This window comes from Macrotis lagotis, chromosome X (assembly GCF_037893015.1).
Source record: "Macrotis lagotis isolate mMagLag1 chromosome X, bilby.v1.9.chrom.fasta, whole genome shotgun sequence".
NCBI classification, from domain to species: Eukaryota; Metazoa; Chordata; class Mammalia; order Peramelemorphia; family Peramelidae; genus Macrotis; species Macrotis lagotis.
The window spans coordinates 224947982-224967904 of record NC_133666.1 but is presented as its reverse complement, the minus strand read 5'-3'; the positions used below and the strand labels follow the sequence as shown (position 1 = coordinate 224967904).

Here is a 19923-nt window from a genome sequence, read left to right as displayed (position 1 = left end):
TGAGGAAAATAAACACATGGTGTCTGCTCAGGGCGTTGTGAATGGGTAGTTATTTTGGAAAGCAATTTGGAACTATGCCCCAAACTTGTTAAAACTGTACGTGCTTTATGACTTAGCAATACCATTTCTGGATCTATACTCCAAAGGAATCAAAGAAAGGGGAAAAGAGCCTACATATACAGAAATTGTTACGGTAGCTTTTTGAGTAGGCAAAGAACTAGAAATTAAAAGGATGCCCATAAATTGCAAAATAGCTGACCTTCCCAGTTTCCTTTCAGTCCCAACTAAAGCCCTTCCTACAGAAGCCTTCTTTAACCCCTTTAATTCCAATTGCTTTCCTTCAATTACTTTCTATTTATCCTGCATATAGCTTATTTTGTATATATACATTTGGTTGTGTGTTGTCTCCTGGATTAGATAGTAAATTATTTTAAGGAAGGGGCTGTCTTTTGCCTTTTTAGGTATCTCCAGCTCTTAAAATAATTATCTGGCACCTAATAGGCAATTAATAAATGTCTATTGAACCACATATAGTAGGTTCTGATAATTATTATTTCTTCTGAGTTTGTTGTGATTTCACATAGTTCATTTTTTCATTGTTCATTTTGTTACTTTGTTTTAACTTTTTTTCATTAAGCAAAGAAGAAACAGTTACAGGTTGGCTAGTGAGAGCAGCAAAGACAATTAAGAGGGAGGAAAAGATAAACAGCTATGAGAAGGTGAGTCAGCTTAGATCAACAGGGATCCAGCAGCATGGAGAAGAGAGTGGGAAATTTTGAGGGATCACACTTTCCCCAGAATGGGCTGACCTCTAAAGCAAGGTGAGCTTATAGGGAGGATACATTGTAAAGAAGGGTATAGGGAGTTATTTGGGGAATCTCTCTTTCCCAGATTGGACTGGCTTCCCAAAGGAAGTAAGTAAGTCTGTGGAATGTCATTGTTAAAATCTTAATTTAGGTCTGTGCTCATAGTCTCTAAATTGATTGCTGTTCTTTTTTAATTGTATTATGGTCATAAAGGATGTTTTTAATACTTCTTTATATTTACATATTTTCTTTTGTGAAAATGCCATATGTTGCTGCAGAATATATATAATCTTTAGTGGTTCCTTTCAAAAGGATACAGTAAATCTTTTCACTCCAAATTCTTCAATAATTTGTCTTAGTTCTGTAATGTCTCTCTTTTTGTTAGATTTGTTCAGATCTGAGAGGAATATTAAATATTCCTACTCTGTTACTGTATACGTTTTGCAGTTAAGCTAATTTTTCTTTTATGAAGTGCTATGACTTTTTGATGTATAATCAATATTATTATTGGCTTATTGGCTACAGTTCCTTTATGCATAATGTAATTTTCTTGCTTATCATGACTGATGGGAATTTTTTTATTTTTTGTCTGAGAGCATAACTGTAAATTCCTGCTTTCTTTTGGCTATATCTCTGATCCAGAGCAACTTTTGTTCTAGCTCCTCATGTTTAGTCTATTTTTGTTTTCAGTTTTTGTCTTTCTTGAATTAATGGTTTCTTATCTATCTGGCACTTTTATTTCACTGATTATTTACTCATTGACATTTAATGTTGTGGTAGTTATGTTTGTTTTATTGCACTTTTTTAAATCTCCACATGTATATTGCAAGGGGGGAGGAATTACTTAAATTTTTTTTTCTTAAGTAATTTATTTGATTATCTATTTCTTCTTCTCATTCTTCCCAACTCAGTTATTTGTTGTTGTTCAGCATGTCCTACTCATTTCAACCCCTTTTGGAACTTTCTTGAATAAGATACTAGAGTGGTTTACTGTTTCCTTTTATGATTCATTTTATAGATGAGGAAGCTGAGACAAAGGTGATTAAGTGACTTATCTAGCATCACATAGCCAGTATCTAAAACCAATTTGAACTCTGGCCTCTGACTTGAGCCCTGGTGCTCTGTCCACAGTGCTATCAGGTCTTCTTCAAAGATTAAGGACAAACATTATTATTATTATTATTATTATTATTATTATTATTATTATTATTATTATTATTATCATCATCATCATCATCATTATCATTATTATTACTATTATTAACTGTCCCTAGTTAGCTAAAATCATCTCCTTCCTGCCCTCTACTATATCAACATATTTTGGGGTTTATTTTGCATGTTTTTCTAAAAAAAAGAATTTCTTAACTCTGTTAACACTAATTTTCTCTTTTCTGCAATTTTATTCTGATTCTTTTTCTATATCTTTGTTTTTTCTTTAATTTCTTTTTGTTTGTCATGTAAGTAAAACTTGTGAAGTACTGGAGCTTCTCCTAACAGATTTTGAATTTATAGATTCTGTTAGGACATCTTTTTTTTTGTACCTTACTCTTAGAAATTCATTAGAAGGGCGGGGCTAGGTGTGTGGTGGATAAAGCACTGGCCCTGGAGTCAGGAGTACCTGGGTTCAAATCCGGTCTCAGACACTTAATAATTACCTAGCTGTGTGGCCTTGGGCAAGCCACTTAACCCACATTTGCCTTGCAAAAACATTAAAAAAAAAGATAAGAAAAGAAAGAAATTCATTAGAAAAGTAATGTGAATAGAAGCTGTCTAATTGTAGGAATTAGGACCTCAGATTTTCCAGTTCTATATTGTTTTTCCCATTACCACTTTCTCATTTGTTATGCCATTTTACTTTTTAATCCATGCCTTCCTTCTTTAATAATCCAACTGCCTCAGCAGCTTAAATTTCCTTCTTCCTGGCACAGGATATTGTTCTATATATTCTCAGAGAAGTTGGTCTTCCATGTAACTTCCTCCTAGGTCAAACCCATCATAAATTTCGCATTCCTGTCATTTATCTCTTTTTCCTCATAGTTATTTGTCCTTCTCTTTTTTAGTTCCTTACTCCTAACATCTCTCATTTCTCCTGAAGCCCAAATTCTTTCTGAAAGACTAGAAGTCCTCTTTAACCTAATATAAAAGGCATGGACCTCATTTCTTCTCTGTCCTCCCTTCTCCCCAACATGTACCCTTTCCATTCTGCATTTTTGTCCCACAAAATTTCATTGATTCACCTATAGTGGGGTTATGGGATTTAGAGCTTCAATTTTGCTTGTATACCATCATTTATCCTATTTCTTTAAATTCTACTGTATTCCCTTATGTGCTTTTCATTTCTTCAATATTATTTTACTTTCTAGTTAGAATTTTCTCTTAAAAGAATGAAACTTCAAATGTCTAAAAGTATTGAAATTTATTTTATTCCTTTTTTCTTTCCTTAATAATTGTATTTATTTGTTTGTTTGAGGTTTTTGCAAATCTTATTCTTATGTTATATTCCCCCCTTTTTTTTCCTTTCCAGGAATGCCTTAAAATTCCCTATCTTCACCTTTTGATAAATTCTGGAATATTTTTTTGTTTCATGCCTTCTTGTAATTCTGTGGACTTCTGTGCTTCATCATACTTTTATTCACTTTCCTTTGTTTAAAAATTAAGTACTATTTTTTAGATTTTCAGGATATAAATACTAAAAGTTAAATCACTTTATATTCCATTAGGGAATACCCTTCTGTACCTATATGCCAATAGTCTTATAGTTTTGCTATACTTGCTCATTTTGAAACATACTTCAAAATTAATTATCTAACATTTAAAAATTTTTCTCCTTCTGCCAGTTCAGACATTCTGTGATTCTCTACCTTTTTACTACAAAACTAAAAGGAAGAAGAGATTAATGGTCAAATGGCATTCCCCAGAAAGTTTTTTTCAATTGATAAATCAATGGAATATATACTAGGACTATCAAGGCAAATTTTGAAGTACTGGGATATGACAGACTAAACACTTTTCCCAATCCCCACTGACTTTTTTTTTTATTGCAAGGCAGTGGGGTTAAGTGGCTTGCCCAAGGCCACACAGCTAGGTAATTATTAAGTGTCTGAGGCCAGATTTGAACTCAGGTACTCCTGACTTCAGGGCCAGTGCTCTATCCACTGTGCACCTAGCCACCCCACTGAGCCACCTAGCCACCCCTTCCCACTGACTCTTAAAGAAAACCCCCCAAGAAGAAATTATATGCCAACTTGATAGTAATTAAAGCTGAATTCATAAGTCAAAAGAAAGAAAGAAAAGAGATACCTTCAGGAATGTACATACAAAAGAAAATTAATCTTTAAAGGTCTCATTTAGTAGTAGCCTTTCTCCCTCTACAAGTCAAAAGATGCCAGGTTCTCAGGGGACTATATTGATATCCCTTCTAATATCATTTTACCTCATATCTTATACTGTTCATTCCCCACCCCCCCCTCCCACCTTCCCATTAAGACTTTGGAGGTTAGACAGTTCTTGATTAGACTCAACCAGGCAAAAGAAAGGACGAAAAAAATAAGGACGAATCTGAGGAAAGGAAACAGCATGAGAGGTTGGTTGCACTGAGTCTGAAAAGAAAGGAAATTAACATTTGACTAGGGTTACCCCAGTTCTCCCATCACCCCCCTTAGATCTTGTTTTCTTCATCTGAACATTGAAGGGATGGGACTGGATCTCTGAACTTCTAAGTTTTCAGATTCTCAGTTGTAAAGGTACCAGAGACAAACAATATGATAGACTTGGAAAATCCTGAAGACTCAGCTAAAAAGTTAGTTGAGGGGCAGCTAGGTTGCGCAGTGGAGTCAGGAGGACCTGAGTTCAAATACGACCTCACACACTTAATAATTACCTAGCTGTGTGGCCTTGGGCAAGCCACTTAATCCCCATTGCCTTGCAAAAAAAAAAAAACACAAACCTAAAAAAAAGTTAGTTGAGACATAATTTTAGTAACTTAGAGCCAAATAAGAATCACCCCTGCTCTTCCTCACGATATCCTCTAGCAATTAGGGATAGTCACCCAACTCATACTTGGCAATCTTTAGTTGCCTGATGCAGCCTTTTCCTTAAAGTAAACTGATTAATTTTTATTTTATTTGCAATATTGAAGTAATTATATAAATTATTCCCTTTCAGTTCATCCAAATTATTCCATTGTTTTTTAATCTGTCCTTCATTTCTCATGCAATAATTTGAATTGTATTCATATTTCACAAATTTTTATCAGTCACCCTTTTATTGAAAAATATTCCCTTAGATTCCAGTACTTTCCCTGCTGTTATGAGTCGGTATAAAAATCTGTATCCTTTGAACTTCCACATGTTAATACATTGTTGGTGGAGCTGAGAATGGGGGGGGGGGTCTGCTTTTGTTGGGGAGGGAGGTGCAAGGCAATGGGGTTAAGTGACTTGCCCAAGGTTGCACAGCTAAGTATTAAGTGTCTGAGGCCGGATTTGAAATCAGGTCCTCTTGACTCAGGGCAGTGCTCTATGCACTGTACCACCTAGCTGCCCTTGGAACTAAGAATTGGAACAATCATTCTGGACAGCAATTTGGAGTTCTACCTTCCCTTAGATTCTGTTACTTTGCTGCTGCTATGAGTATTTTTATATATATGCAAATTCTTTTTCTCTTTTAATTATTTTCAGGGTGCGAACCTAGTAGAAATATCTTTCTGATCCAGCATCAGTTCATGTAAGTTTTTCCAAGCCTTTATGAAGTATAATCACTTATGATTTCTTTTTTATTTTCTTTTTTTTACTCATGATTTCTTACAGAACGATGGTACTCCATCACATTCATATACCATCTATTCATATATCATCCATATATCTCCATTCATTTATCATCCATATATCATATATCATCCATTTTGATGGGTATCCCCTCATTTTCCAATTCATTGTCATTACAAAAAAGAGCTGCTACAAATTTTTTTTACATATAGATCCTTTTTTTTTTATGATCTTTTTGGGATATAGACTTGGTAGTGGTATTGTTAGATTAATGGGTATGCACGTTTTTATTGCCCTTTGAGCATAGCTCCAAATTGCTCTCCCAACTCTACCAAGAGTACATTAATGTCCCACTTTTCCCATGTCCTCTCCAACAGTGATCATTTTTCTTTTTTGTCATATTAGTCAATTTGATGAGAGTTGGTAGATTAACGATTTGGAGCACAATATGTGACTATAGATAGCTTTAATTTCTTCATCTGAAAACTGCCTGTTCATCTCCTTTGACCATTTATCATTTGGAGAATAACTTACATTCTTATAAATTTTACTTAGTTCTCTATACAGTTTAGAATTCTTTTTCAGAAACACTAGCTTTGAAAACTGTTTACCAGCTTTCTGCATTCCTTCTAATCTTGGTTGTATTGATTTTATTTGTGCAAAACCTTTTAAATTTAATGTAATCAAAATAATCCATTTTGCATTTTATAATGGTCCATATCGCTTCTTTGGTCACAAATTCCTCCCCTCTCCATAGATATGACACATAAACTTAAATGGACCTATTTTATTTATTTTATTTTTTTTAGGTTTTTGCTAGGCAATGGGGTTAAGTGGCTTGCCCAAGGCCACACAGCTAGGTAAGAGACAGGATTTGAACTCAGGTACTCCTGACTCCAGGGCCAGTGCTCTATCCACTGCGCCACCTAGCTGCCCCTAAATAGACCTATTTTAGAAAAAGAAATTAAATATACCATAAATGAGCCTTCTAAGAAAAAAGCACCAGGACCAGATAGATTTTACAGATGACTTCTGTCAAACATTTAAAGACCAACTAATTCCAATATAAAATTAATTTTCTTTTTTTAATGAATGAATGAAACTATGAAACTTTTATAAAACATATATATATTGATAACCTAAACCAGGAAAAGTAAAAAGCAGAAAATTATAGACCATTTTCATTAATGAATATGAATACAAAAATCCTAAATATAATTCTTGCTAGGAAATTACAACAGATTACACATTGTGATCAGGAATGCAGAATGGCTTAACAATAAAACTATCTCTTTTTTTTTGTAGACAATGGAAAATTCTAAAGATTAAACTAAAAGTTAGTTGAAACAATTTTAATAACTATCAGGATGTAAAGTAAATCCATAAATCATCAGCATTATTAAATATCATGAGCAAAAGAGATAGAAACAAATATACCACTTAAAATAATTGTAGACAGTATAAAATACCTAGGAGTAGCATCTGTCAAAAAACACCCAAAATTATAAAACACTTTTTAATATAAATAAAATCAAATATAAATAATTGGAGAAATGGTCATCGTTTATAGGTGGGCAGGGCTGATATAATAAAAATTGAAAATTTTACCTAATTTATACTATTCAATGCTATCCTAGTTAAATTATCAAAAAATATTTTACTGTTAGAAAATATATAAAAGGGGGCAGCTAGGTGGCGTAGTGGATAGAGCACCGGCCTTGGAGTCAGGAGTACCTGGGTTCAAATCTGGTCTCAGACACTTAATAATGGCTTAGCTGTGTGGCCTTGGGCAAGCCACTTAACCCCATTTGCCTTGCAAAAATCTAAAAAAATATATCTATACATCTATATCTATATATATATATAAAAGAAAATATAAAATTCTTCTGAAAGAACAAAAGATCAAATAATATCAAAGTAACTAATAAAAAAATATAAAGAAAGGAGACTTAGCAGTGGATATTCAGTATGCATGACTATATTAACATGTTTAATTTGGGGGGAATAAGAATTCATTATTTGGTAAAAACCTGGGAAAGTTGTAAAGCAGTTTGATGGAAATTGGGCATAGATCAATATCTTACACCAATTACCAAGATTAGATTAAAATGTACACATTATCTAGATAGAAAGGAAGATACTAAAGAAAATTTGAAGAACATAGAATGTAACACATATCAGATTTAATGGATAGGTGAACAATTTACAGAAAAACAAGGTAGTTTTGGAAAATGTAAAGTGCATAATAGTGATTACATTAAAAAGTTTTTGTACAAAAAAAGTTGGTGTGTCAAGATCAGAAGAAATCAGAAAATTGGGGAAAAGATTTTATACACAGTTTCTTAGATGAAGGTCTGATCTTTAGCATGTAAAGAATTTTGTAAAATCTGTAAAAGTACAAGTTCAAGGGCTGCTAGGTGGTGCAGTGGATAAAGCACTAGGCCTAGAGTCAGGAGTACCTGGGTTCAAATCCGGTCTCAGGCACTTAATAATTACCTAGCTGTGTGGCCTTGGGCAAGCCCTTAACCCCATTTGCCTTGCAAAAACCTAAAAAATAAAAAAAAAGTACAAGTTCATTCTCTATTTGATAGTCAAAAGATATGAACAGAAAGTTTTTAGATGAAGAAATCAAAACAATTTATGGTTTTATGAAAAATCTTTGAAATCATTATTCATTAGAGAAATGCAAATTTAAATAATCTTGATATCATTTTACTTAAATCAAATTACTAAAATGAGAACAGGGGAAAGGGACAAATGTTGGAGAAGCTGTGAAAAAGTTGGGACCCTGTGAACTAGTCCAACCATTTTGGAGAGCAATCTGGAATTATATCAAAAGTTATTAGACTGCCTTTGACCCAGCAATATTAGTGTTAGCTCTGTTAAGCAATATGATTAGGGGGAATGGAAAAGAACCTATATGTTCTAACATAGTTATATCAATTCTCTTTGCGGTGGCAAAGAACCAGAAACGGTGGAGTTGCCAATCGATTGGGGAATGACTGAATAAGTTATGGTATATGATTGTCTTGGAATACTATATGCTATCAGAAATGGTTAACTTAATTTTAGAAAAATATGGATAGATTTACATGAAATAATGAAGAAAATGAATACCATCATGAGAATGTTGTATATAATGATAAACAATATCGCTTTAAGAACACCTTGGAGCAACCAAGTCACTTTGACTATTATAAATACTCAAATTAACTACAAAGGACGCATGAAGGAAGACTGTCTGCATTCTGAGGAAGAACTGATATGTTCTCTCTCTCTCTCTCTCTCTCTCTCTAGATAGATAGACAGATAAATATATATATATATTCTATATGGACATTTTTGTGTCTGTCATTTCTAGGGTGTGAGCGAAGGAAAAAATTTAACTGAGTTTATTATATATTTAAAATGAAAAGCAAGTTGTACATAATAGGTTTGCTGTTTCATGTTCAGTCCTCTTATTGGTTTTTTTGTTTTGTTTTGCAAGGCAATGGGGTTAAGTGGCTTGCCCAAGGCCACACAGCTAGGTAATTATTAAGTGTCTGAGGTTAGATTTGAACTCAGGTGCTCCTGACTGCAAGGCCGGTGCTCTATCCACTGTGCCATCTAGTTGCCCCAGTTCTCTTATTTTGAATCCTACTTTGATGGATTTTTTTTTTTAATATTGAAGCTAGCATAACAAAGTAGGATTCAAAATAAGAGAACTGGGGCAACTAGATGGTACAGTGGATAGAGACATATATTTCCTGTGGGATTTTAGTGTATATATAAGTCCCTGGTCTAGGTAATAAGACTACAAAGGTGAAAAATAGAACATTACTTTCCTTTATACCTTTTATAGTCTCTCTGCTATTGACTCATCTCAGTCTTTCATCTCCTTTCTCCTTGCACAAACATAGAACATTTCCAGGGCCAGGAATCCTTTCCCTGTTACTCTCTCCCTTTCGGAATAATTTTCTTCTTTTTAAGGCCTTAACTCAGAGACCAGCTTCTTTGTTATTATTTAGATTCTTTTCAAATGTACCTAAAACATTTTGTCTGGATCTTTCCTGTGTTCTAGTTTCTCCCTGTTTTGCATTATATTTATCTGGGTTCATATCTGCTCGCCTATCTCTCCTTTCCATTTCCCTAAAGCATGGAAACTATTTTAGGGTAGTAATGTCTTCTTAAAAAGTTTTTGTAATATCTAATGTCTAATTCGTTCACTTGAACATGAACATGAACATGGCAGCTGCTTCAAATCAATCTTTTTTGAAGAGATCATCCCTGACTGAAGTGACAAGTTTATAATTGAATAAGGGAAATATGAATCTTTTTTGAATTAAAGAGTGCCATTTTATTTTATTCTTAACATATTATCCTTCGGGATTTGGCTGTCTGTTTTTATAGTACAAGAATTCTGATGGCTGGAAACAAAGGAAGAGGACGTGCTTCTTTTACCTTTAACATTGAGTCTGTTGGGTTTGCCAGAGGTGAAAAGTTACCTGATGTGGTATTGAAACCTCCACCAATATATCCTGTAAGTATCTCTTCATGCTTATCTAACTCTTTGGATCAGGTTTAAGACCATCTTAAGGTTCAATATTCAAATAAATTATTAATTATTTCCATTCTTTTTATGTCAGGGACCATAACCATAGAATTTCATCTTATTAGATTTAGCCAGTCTGGTGAAGCTTATGGGGCCCCTTAAAATCATGTCTTAAATGGATAAAGTAAATTATGTAGGATCATAAAGGGAATCACTCATGTCAAAATGCAGTTATCCATTTTTTAAAGTTCATAGACTCCACATTAAGCTATGTAAAAATGGAAGAGAGTCTAGGTTAACTTTCTTACTTTTGTTAAGTTGTTTGTTTGTTTTCTCTCAACCTATTTCAATTTCTAAACAGCCTTCCTTTGGTATAGAAATATTATTTCATTAATTGGAGAATTACTGGTATAGAAATTACCTCCACTAATACAGATGAGCAACTTGTTTATAATTTATAATGAGAGTTATTACTTGGGACTCCAGGGATTTTGTTGACCAAGGTAGAAGGTGCAGAGCACAAACTCAAGTCTTAATCAATATGTCACCTAGTTGTCTTCTCTGTTGAAATGAAAAGGAAACCTAATGGAATAAAAAATAACAATATATATATGTGTTCTTTTAAAAAAAATGCTTCTGCTCCCTCCCTCTTTAATTACATAGGACATAGATTATAAACCAGTGCCTCTCAAAGCAGGAGAAGCAGAAGAATACATGTTGGCTTTAAAGCAGGAGTTTAGAGCAACCATGAAAAGAACACCTTATTTTATGGACACAGAGGAAGAAAAACAAGGTGTGTATGTGTGAACTTGTGGTGATTTTAAATGTCTGCTAATATAACAGTGCTAAAGTATAAAGACAATGCTTAATTCATACACATTGGGTAGAATTTAAATGTCAAATGTATAGAAATAGTACATTAAGTGGCTTGCCCAAGGCCACACAGCTAGGTAATTATTAAATGTCTGAGACCGGATTTGAAGCCAGGTACTCCTGACTCCAGGACTGGTGCCCTATCTACTGTGCCACCTAGCCGCCCCCTCCTTCTATTTTTACCACAAAAATATTAAGATTTGCTTTATTAAAGGGATAGGCCCTTGATCTGTGATTCCCCTGGGGTTGGGGATTCCCAGGGGTTCAGACTCCCTTACCATATAGGTCAGCTGGCACCTTTTTTTTGCAACTTAAAATTTAAGAGAAAGGGTGTCAAGAGCACTGAGAGACAAAGTGACTTGTCAAGGGCAACTGGATCAACATGTCAGAAGCAGGACTTAAACAGAAGTCTGTTTAGCTTCAAGACCAGTTCTCTACCCATTTGGCAACACTGTCCCTACATTATCAAAAGCTTGGCAAAAATCAAGGTAAAAATATATTCTCAGTCTTCCCTTCATTGACTAATTTCATGATTGAATCTTGATGAAGCCATGTTGCTCCTTTGGCATCACAACTTGGAACTCAGAGTTTTTAGTTTGTAGACTTTGTCCTTTTCCTGTTTTTGAAGCCCAGGTTATCTACTCCTTTCTAGAATTGTGGTACTTCTCCTATTTTTCTTAGTCTTGGAAATCTTATCAGTCACATATACTGGTTCTTTTATTATTATTATTATTATTATTATTATTATTATTATTATTATTATTATTATTATTATTATTATTATTATTATGTTTTTGCAAGGCAATGGAGTTAAGTGCCTTGCCCAAGGCCACACAGCTAGGTAATTATTAAGTGTCTGAGGTTGGATTTGAACTCAGGTACTTCTGACTCCAGGGCCAGTGCTCTGTCCACTGTGCCACCTTGCTGCCCCTTTTTTTATTACTTGAGTTCATCTGGGCCAGATGACTTGAATTCATCAAGGGCATTGTAGGTGCTCTTTTACTCCTTATTAAGTTTGTGTTTCAGGTCCTTTTAAAAATTTTATTTTATATTTTCTACTGTCATTTTCTTTCTTTTTATATTTTCTACTGTCAAGGTCATTTTTTTTATTTTTAAAGACTTTATTTGAGTTTTGAGTTTTACAATTTTTCTCCTAATCTTACTTCCCTCCCCCCCCAACAGAAAGCAATCTGTCAGTCTTTATTTTCTTTCCATGTTGTGCATTGATCCAAATTGAGTGTGATGAGAGAGAAATCACCTCCCCAAGGAAGAAACAAAAAGTATAAGAGATAACAAGATCAGATAATAAGATCTGTTTTTTTTCTAAATTAAAGGGAATAGTCCTTGAAATTTGTTCAGACTCCATGGTTCTTCATCTGGATACAGATGGTATTTTCTATCGCAGACAGCCCAAAATCGTCCCTGGTTGTTGCACTGATGGAATGAGCAAGTCCATCAAGGTTGAACCTCTCCCCCCATGTTGCTGATAGGGTGTACAGTGTTTTTCTGGTTCCGCTCATCTCGTTCAGCATCAATTCATGCAAATCCCTCCAGGCTTCCCTGAATTCCCATCCCTCCTGGTTTCTTTTTTTTTATAATCAAGTAATTTTTATTATTTTTATCATTAATATGGTCAATTATGTTTATAACTTTCCTTATATTGGAAGCAATCCCACATTTCTGGTATAAATTCAACCTGTTTCTTAGTATAAATATTTTTAATATGCTATTTTTATATATATATATGAGATTCTTATATATATGAGATATGCATATATTTACTTATGTGACTGAGAAGAGAAGTTCATTGGCAACAGTATTCCTATGTAGAGGATAGGAGAGGATGAACTTTTGATTTCCTAGGCACAGATGCTTGTCCTTTGTTCTCAAAGAGGATCATGACATCAGAGAGGTGATGCAATGACAAGCATGTGAACCTGGAGTATAAGGCAGTATTAGTCTTTTTTTTAAATTTATTTTATATTCTCATTTTGTACAAAATTTTTTTTTACATTAATAAAATATTCTTGTTTACAAGTAAACAAAATACCCTCCCCCCATGAATATAGATAGACTTGCTTGGGCGAAAAATGTAAAGGGGAGAGAAAAAAAATTAAAATTAAAAAAATAATAGTAATAATTGTAGGTATGGCCAGGTGGCACAATGGACGAAGCACCAGCCCTGGAGCCATGAGCACCCGAGTCCATATCCAGCCTCGTAAACCCAATAATCACCCAGCCATGTGACATGCAAGCCACCCAATTCCCACTGCCCTCCAAAAACCAAAAAGAAGGGAAAAAAAGACCCAAAATAAAATAAAATAGTAATAATAGTAGAGGGGGCTGGGTGGCAGACAGAGCATTGGCCTTGAGCCAGGAGCACCTGGGTCTGAATCTGGCCCCAGACACCCAAAGATCACCCTGCTATGTGGCTCCAGGCAGGCCACCCAGCCCCACTTGCCCTGCACCCTCCCCCAAATAATAATAACAAAAAATGTGCTTCAGTCTTTGTTCCAACACCAACAACTCTGTCATGGGTGTATCACATTCTTTATGATAAGTCCATCACAAAAGTTACCTTCCATATTTTTCCAACATTGCCATTGCTGTGGATTACTTTGATCTCATCTGTAAATTGGCTTTGCATATCCTTTGACCATTTGTCAATTTGTGTTAAAAATATGACTCAGTTCTCTGTATATTTTTAGAAATGAGTCCTTTGTCAGAATCATTAGTTGTAAAGATTGTTTCCCAATTTACTACATTTCTTTTGATCTTGGTTACATTGGTTTTTATCTGTGCAATAGCTTTTTAATTTATTGTAATCAAAATCATCTAATTGGTTTTTGGTGATGTTCTCTAACTCTTCCTTAGTCATAAATTGCTCCCCTTTCCATACATCTGACAGGTAGACAAGTCCTTGATCTTCTGATTTGCTTATAGTATTGTTTTTTATGTCTATGTCCTATAGCCATTTGGATCTTATCTTGGTAAAGGGTGTGAGGTGTTGGTCTAATCTAAGTTTCTTCCATACTAACTTCCAATTATCCCAGCAATTTTTATCAAAGAGGGAGTTTTTATCCCAATGGCCGGACTCTTTGGGTTTATCAAACAGCAGATTATTATAATGGTCTCCTGCTTTTGCACCTAGTCTATTCCACTGGTCCACCACTCTATTTCTTAGCCAATAACAAACAGTTTTGATGACTGATGCTTTATAATATAATTTTAGATCAGGTAGTGCTAAGGCCCCCTTCTTTTGTACTTTTTTCCATTAAATTCCTGGAAATTCTTGACTTTATTTCTCCATATGAATTTACTTACAATTTTTTAAAATTTTTATTGTTTTATTTTTTTAATTAAAGATTTTATTTTGAGTTTTACAATTTTTCCTCAATCTTACTTCCCTCTGCCCACCCCCTCCATAGAAGGCAATTTGTCATTGTTTCCATGTTGTACATTGATCCAAATTGAGTGTGATGAGAGAAATAATATCCTTAAGAAACTAAAATATAAGAGATAGCAAGATTAGACAATAAGATATCAGTTCTTTTTTCTAAATTAAAGGAAATAGTCTTTGGTCTTTGTTCAAACTTCATGGTTCTTTCTCTGGATACAGATGGTATTCTCCATTGCAGAGAGCCCCAAATTGTCCCTGATTGTTGCACTGATGAAATGAGCAGGTCCATCAAGGTTGTTCATCACCCCCATGTTTCAAGGCAACTCTTTACCCACTTTTCCATGCAGCCTTTATAAAAGAATAATATTCCATTTAATTCCATATACAAATTTTGAATCCTGCTAACAAGTTGATCTTTTTAATGCCACCACTTCAACCAGAATTTATATTTGGCAATGAAACATCCTAAGTATTTACATGTTTGGTAGCCTTTAATGGTGAATAGTGGCCATCCTGCCCTTTTATGAAAACTTTCCTTCAGACTTGTGGGAGAGAAACTGAGGAAGCTGGGTAGGTGTTTCAGTAGATTGCCCTGTAGTGGGTAATTATGTTATTGGCATCTCTCACTAGATTTTTAAAAAAATTAAATTTATAAGGGGCAGCTAGGTGGCATAGTGGATAGAGCACTGGCCCTGGAGTCAGGAGTACCTGAGTTCAAATCCAGCGTCAGACACTTAATAATTACCTAGCTGTGTGGTCTTGGGCAAGCCACTTAACCCAATTGCCTCTTACAATTTTTTCTAAGTCATTAAAGTAAGTTTTTGGAATTTTGATTGGTAGGGCACTAAACAGGTAGTTTAGTTTTGGTAGAATTGTCATTTTTATTATATTAGCTCTACCTATCCATGAGCAGTTGATATTTGTCTGGTTATTTAAATCTGATTTCATTTGTGTAAGAAGTGTTTTATAATTATTTTCGAAAAGTTTCTGAGTCTGTCTTGGCAAATAGATTCCTAGATATTTTATATTGTCTGAGGTTACTTTGAATGGGCTTTCTCTTTCTAGCTCTTCCTGCTGTATCTTGCTAGACATATATAGAAAAGTTGAGAATTTATGAGGGTTTATTTTATAACCTGCAATTTTGCTAAAATTGCTAATTGTTTCCAGTAGTTTTTTGGATGATTTTTTGGGATTCTTTAGGTAGACCATCATGTCATCTGCGAAGAGTGAGAGTTTTGTCTTTTCCTTCCCAATTTTAATTCCTTCAATTTCTTTTCCTTCTCCAATTGCTGAAGCTAACATTTTTAATACAATACTGAATAGTAGTGGTGATAATGGGCACCCTTGTTTCATCCCTGGTTTTATTGGGAATGCCTCTAGCCTCTCCCCATTGAATATAATGCTTTTTGATGGTTTCAGATAGATACTGCTAATTATTCTAAGGAACATTCCATTTATTCCTACACTCTCTAGTATTTTTAATAGGAATGGATGCTGTATTTTGTCAAAAGCTTTTTCAGCATCTATTGATATGATCATTTTTTCTTTTAAGGATTTTGCAAGGCAAATGGGCTTAAGTGGCTTGCCCAAGGCCACACAGCTAGGTAATTATTAAGTGTCTGAGGCCAGATTTGAACCCAGGTACTCCTGCCTCCAGGGCCGGTGCTCTATCCACTGTGCTACCTATCCACTCTTGATCATATAATTTCTGATAAATTTGTTGTTGATATAATTGAGTATACTAACAGTTTTCCTAATATTGAACCAACCCTGCATTCCTGGGATAAATCCTACTTGATAATAATGTAGTATCCCAGTGATAACTTGTAATCATTTTGCTAAGATTTTATTTAAGATTTTTGCATCTATATTCATTTAGGAGATAGGTCTATAATTTTCTTTTTCTGTTTTAACTCTGCCTGGTTTAGGTATCAGCACCATATTGGTTTCTTAGAAAGAGTTAGGCAGAGTTCCATCTTTCCCTATTTTTCCAAAGAGTTTATATAGAATTGGAACCAATTGTTCCTTAAATGTTTGGTAGAATTCACTTGTGAATCCATCAGGCCCTGGAGATTTTTTCTTAGGGAGTTCAATGATGGCTTGTTGAATTTCTTTTTCTGAGATAGGGTTGTTTAGGTATTTAATCTCCTCTTCATTTAACTTGGGCAACTTATATTTTTGTAAATATTCATCCATTTCAATTAGATTATAAAATTTATTGGCATAGATTTGGGCAAAATAATTTCAAATTATTATTTTAATTTCCTTCTCATTGGTAGTGAGTTTACCTTTTTCATTTATGATACTAGCAATTTGGTTTTCTTCTTTTTTTAATCAAAGAGGCTTATCAATTTTATTGGTTTTTCATAAAACTCACTTTTGGTTTTATTTATTAATATAATAGTTTTTTGCTTTCAGTTTTATTAATTTCTCCCTTGATTTTTGGAATTTCTAATTTTGTATTTGGGGATTTTTAATTTGTTCTTTCTCTATTTTTTTTAGTTGCATGTTTTTTCCTCTTTAATTTATTCATGTAAGCATTTAAAGATATAATATATATCCCCTGAGAGCCACTTTGAGTGAATCCCATAGGTTTTGTTATGTTGTTACATTATTGTCATTATCTAGGATAAAATGGTTAATTCTTTCTTTAATTTTTTTTTGGTCCACTCATTCTTTAAAATGAGGTTATTCAGTTTCCAGTTTTCTTGGTCCATTATTGCATATGACTTTTATTGCATTGTGATCTGAGAAAGATGTATTCACTATTTCTGCCTTTCTGCAGTTGATCATTAGGTTTTTATGTCCTAGTACATGGTCAATTTTTGTATAAGGTCCATGTACTGCAGAGAAAAAGGTATATTCCTTTCTATCCCCATTCAGTTTCCTCCATAAGTCTACCATATCTAGTTTTTCTAACATTCTGTTTACCTCCTTAACTTTTTTCTTGTTTATTTTATGATTCGATTTATCTGGATCTGAGAGTGGGAGCTTGAGGTCTCCCACTAGTAGAGTTTACCTCTCTGTGTCTTCCTGTTTCTTTCAGCTTCTCTAAGATTTTGGATGCTGTCCCATTGGGTGCATATATATTCAGTATTGAAATAACTTTATTGTCTATGGTACCTTTTAGGAGGATAAAATTTCCTTCCTTATCTCTTTTAATGATATCTATTTTTGCTGCTGCTTTGTCTGAGATAAGGATTGCTATCCCTGCTTTTTTTCACTTCAGCTGAAGCAAAATATATTTTGCTCCAACCTTTTACCTTTACTCTATATGTATCTCTCTGCTTCAGATGAGTTTCTAGTAAGCAGCATATTGTAGGATTCTGGTTTTTAATCCACTCTGCTATTTGCTTACGTTTTAAGGGAAAGTTTCATCCCATTCACATTAAAAGTTATGATTACTAATTCTTTATTGTCCTCCATGCTATCTTCCCTCTGTATTTTTCCCCCTTTCCCCCATCTGTATTTGCCGATATTTTGTTTCTGAATACCATCTCCTTCAGTGTGTTTGCCCTCCTGTATCACCCCCTCCCCTTTCTTTCCCCTTTCCCTTTTTCCCTTTTCCCTTCCCTTCCTTTTGTTAGTTCCCCTTTTTGCCTCACTCCCTCCTCCCTTTCTCCGGCTCCCCCTCCCCTTTTCCCTTTTCCTCCTTTTAATACTTGAAAGGTTAGATGTTTGTTAAGTTAACTATATGTAAGTTGACTTTAAATCATGTCTGATGAGAAGATTCAGGTGTTTCTCATCTCCCTTCTTCACCTCTATTACCATAGATATTTTGTACCTCTTAGTGTAATGAGATTTACCCCATTCAATCCCCTCCCTCCTCCCATCTCCTTCCTGTTCCCCTTTTTAAGGGGGGTAGTGTTTTTAACATTCTATCTAATTGAGTTAAAATTCTTGAGAGTTTTTAGTCTTTCTCCCAAGTAGGGTTAAAGCCAGTTACATCCCATTGGATAGCAGTCTCATGGATAGGTTATGAATGTCCATCATTTCTGGCTAGGTATATTTTCTCTGTTAGAGTTACAATTAAGGTCATTCTTCTTGACAAAAAAAGAAAAGTAACAACTGAGCAGTTCTGCCTTTGCAAACTCATCCTTCCCAAACAGAGTCTATATCCCTTCTCTTTATTCTTTTTCCCCTTCACTGTGGTTACTTTAAATATCTTTTTGTTCCATTGCCAGCCTCAGCTCATTTTGAGCTTTATAATTTCAGACACTATTCCACCACACTTTTCCATTCATCCTCTTTTTTGTGCCCTTGCTTCCATCTTCTGTATAGTTCTTTTAAAATTTAAATTGGTTGATGAATTCCATATATACATCCACAGTGATCTTAAGAAAACACTTATTTCCTTCTTATTCTTGGAATGTCTTAAGCATCTCTTATGCTCCTGAGATGAACTCCTCTTAAGACATTTTAATCCATGGGATTCTACCTCTTTCCTCAGAAGCTTTTTTTTTTTTTAATTTTTTTTTAATTTTTCAAGGCAGTGGGGTTAAATGGCTTGCCCAAGGCCACACGGCTAGGTAATTAGTAAGTGTCTGAGGTTGGATTTGAACCCAGGTACTCCTGACTCCAAGGCCGGTGCTCTATTTACTGCGCCACCTAGCTGTCCCTCTCAGAAGCTTTTGAAATTATTTTTCTAACATCTAGAGTGCATGTCAGATTGTGCCCAGATTTTTTACTCAGAAAGGCTAGGAGGAAATGGTAACTTCTTCATAAGGTTCTCATTATTCCCACCCCAGCACCAAGTTCCTTCTGGTTAATGAGAATCATATCCAATATAGTATTTCCCCTTTTGCTCTTCTGTATTATGAAGGATGAATTTATCACTAAGTGAAAAACTTATTAGACACTGTGCTTTTAGCAGAGAGAGAGCATTAGGAAAGATCTGGATAATTAAAGTCTCCTATTAATACTGTAGCATTCCTTTGTTCAAGTCTTAAATTCTAGTTGCCAAACTCTTCCTCATGTATTTCAGCTTTCTGTCATAGTGATCTGTAGTATGTTGTTGTTGAGTCATTTCATTTTTGCCCAACTTTCTGTGACCTCTTTGGGGTTTTCTTAACAAAGATCCTTCTCCCAACTCATTTTACAGATGAGTGTTGAGTCCAGAGGAGGGAACTCAGTGCCGACATCAATATGATGCATAAGCTGGTTCGTTTATTGATCACAGGATACGTACTTTTATACTCTACATTTTCGTAACCAATTACACAAGCGTTTTAGCAAGCATTTTTTTCACATGCATACCTTGTGTATGTCTTAGGTGATTGTTTTGAGAACCAAACAGTGATTTGATAAACAGAGTGCAGAAGGTAATTATCTCAAAATGCACTATCTATCTGAGCCTGGGAATACACCTCATTAGCTCAGACATGCAGCTACTCCCTTATCTAAGCTCTGAAGTACATCTTGCTGGTTAAAGCACATAACTATTTCTGTGTTAACCCTTCATAGCTCTTAGCCTGGAACACATATGACGCAACAGATGAGGAAACTGAGCTAAACAGTTAAGTGACTTGTCTAGGATGATACAAGTAAGTG

The 19923-nt window shown here is 34.6% G+C and overlaps 1 protein-coding gene across 4 annotated transcripts in view; it reads left to right on the top strand.

Moving 5' to 3' along the window:
* The window catches only part of POLR3G (RNA polymerase III subunit G), a 73046-nt gene that overhangs the window by 12388 nt on the left and 40735 nt on the right, over positions 1 to 19923 (top strand). For 3 of the 4 annotated variants that reach the window (XM_074206690.1, XM_074206692.1, XM_074206689.1), the window contains exons 2-4: positions 5483 to 5528; positions 9959 to 10088; positions 10764 to 10893. In XM_074206690.1, coding sequence (XP_074062791.1) covers positions 9972 to 10088; positions 10764 to 10893 — 247 coding nt within the window. In that variant the 5' untranslated portion in view covers positions 5483 to 5528; positions 9959 to 9971. The remainder of the gene's footprint in view (positions 1 to 5482; positions 5529 to 9958; positions 10089 to 10763; positions 10894 to 19923) is intronic. The other variant, XM_074206691.1, reaches the window with a different exon arrangement.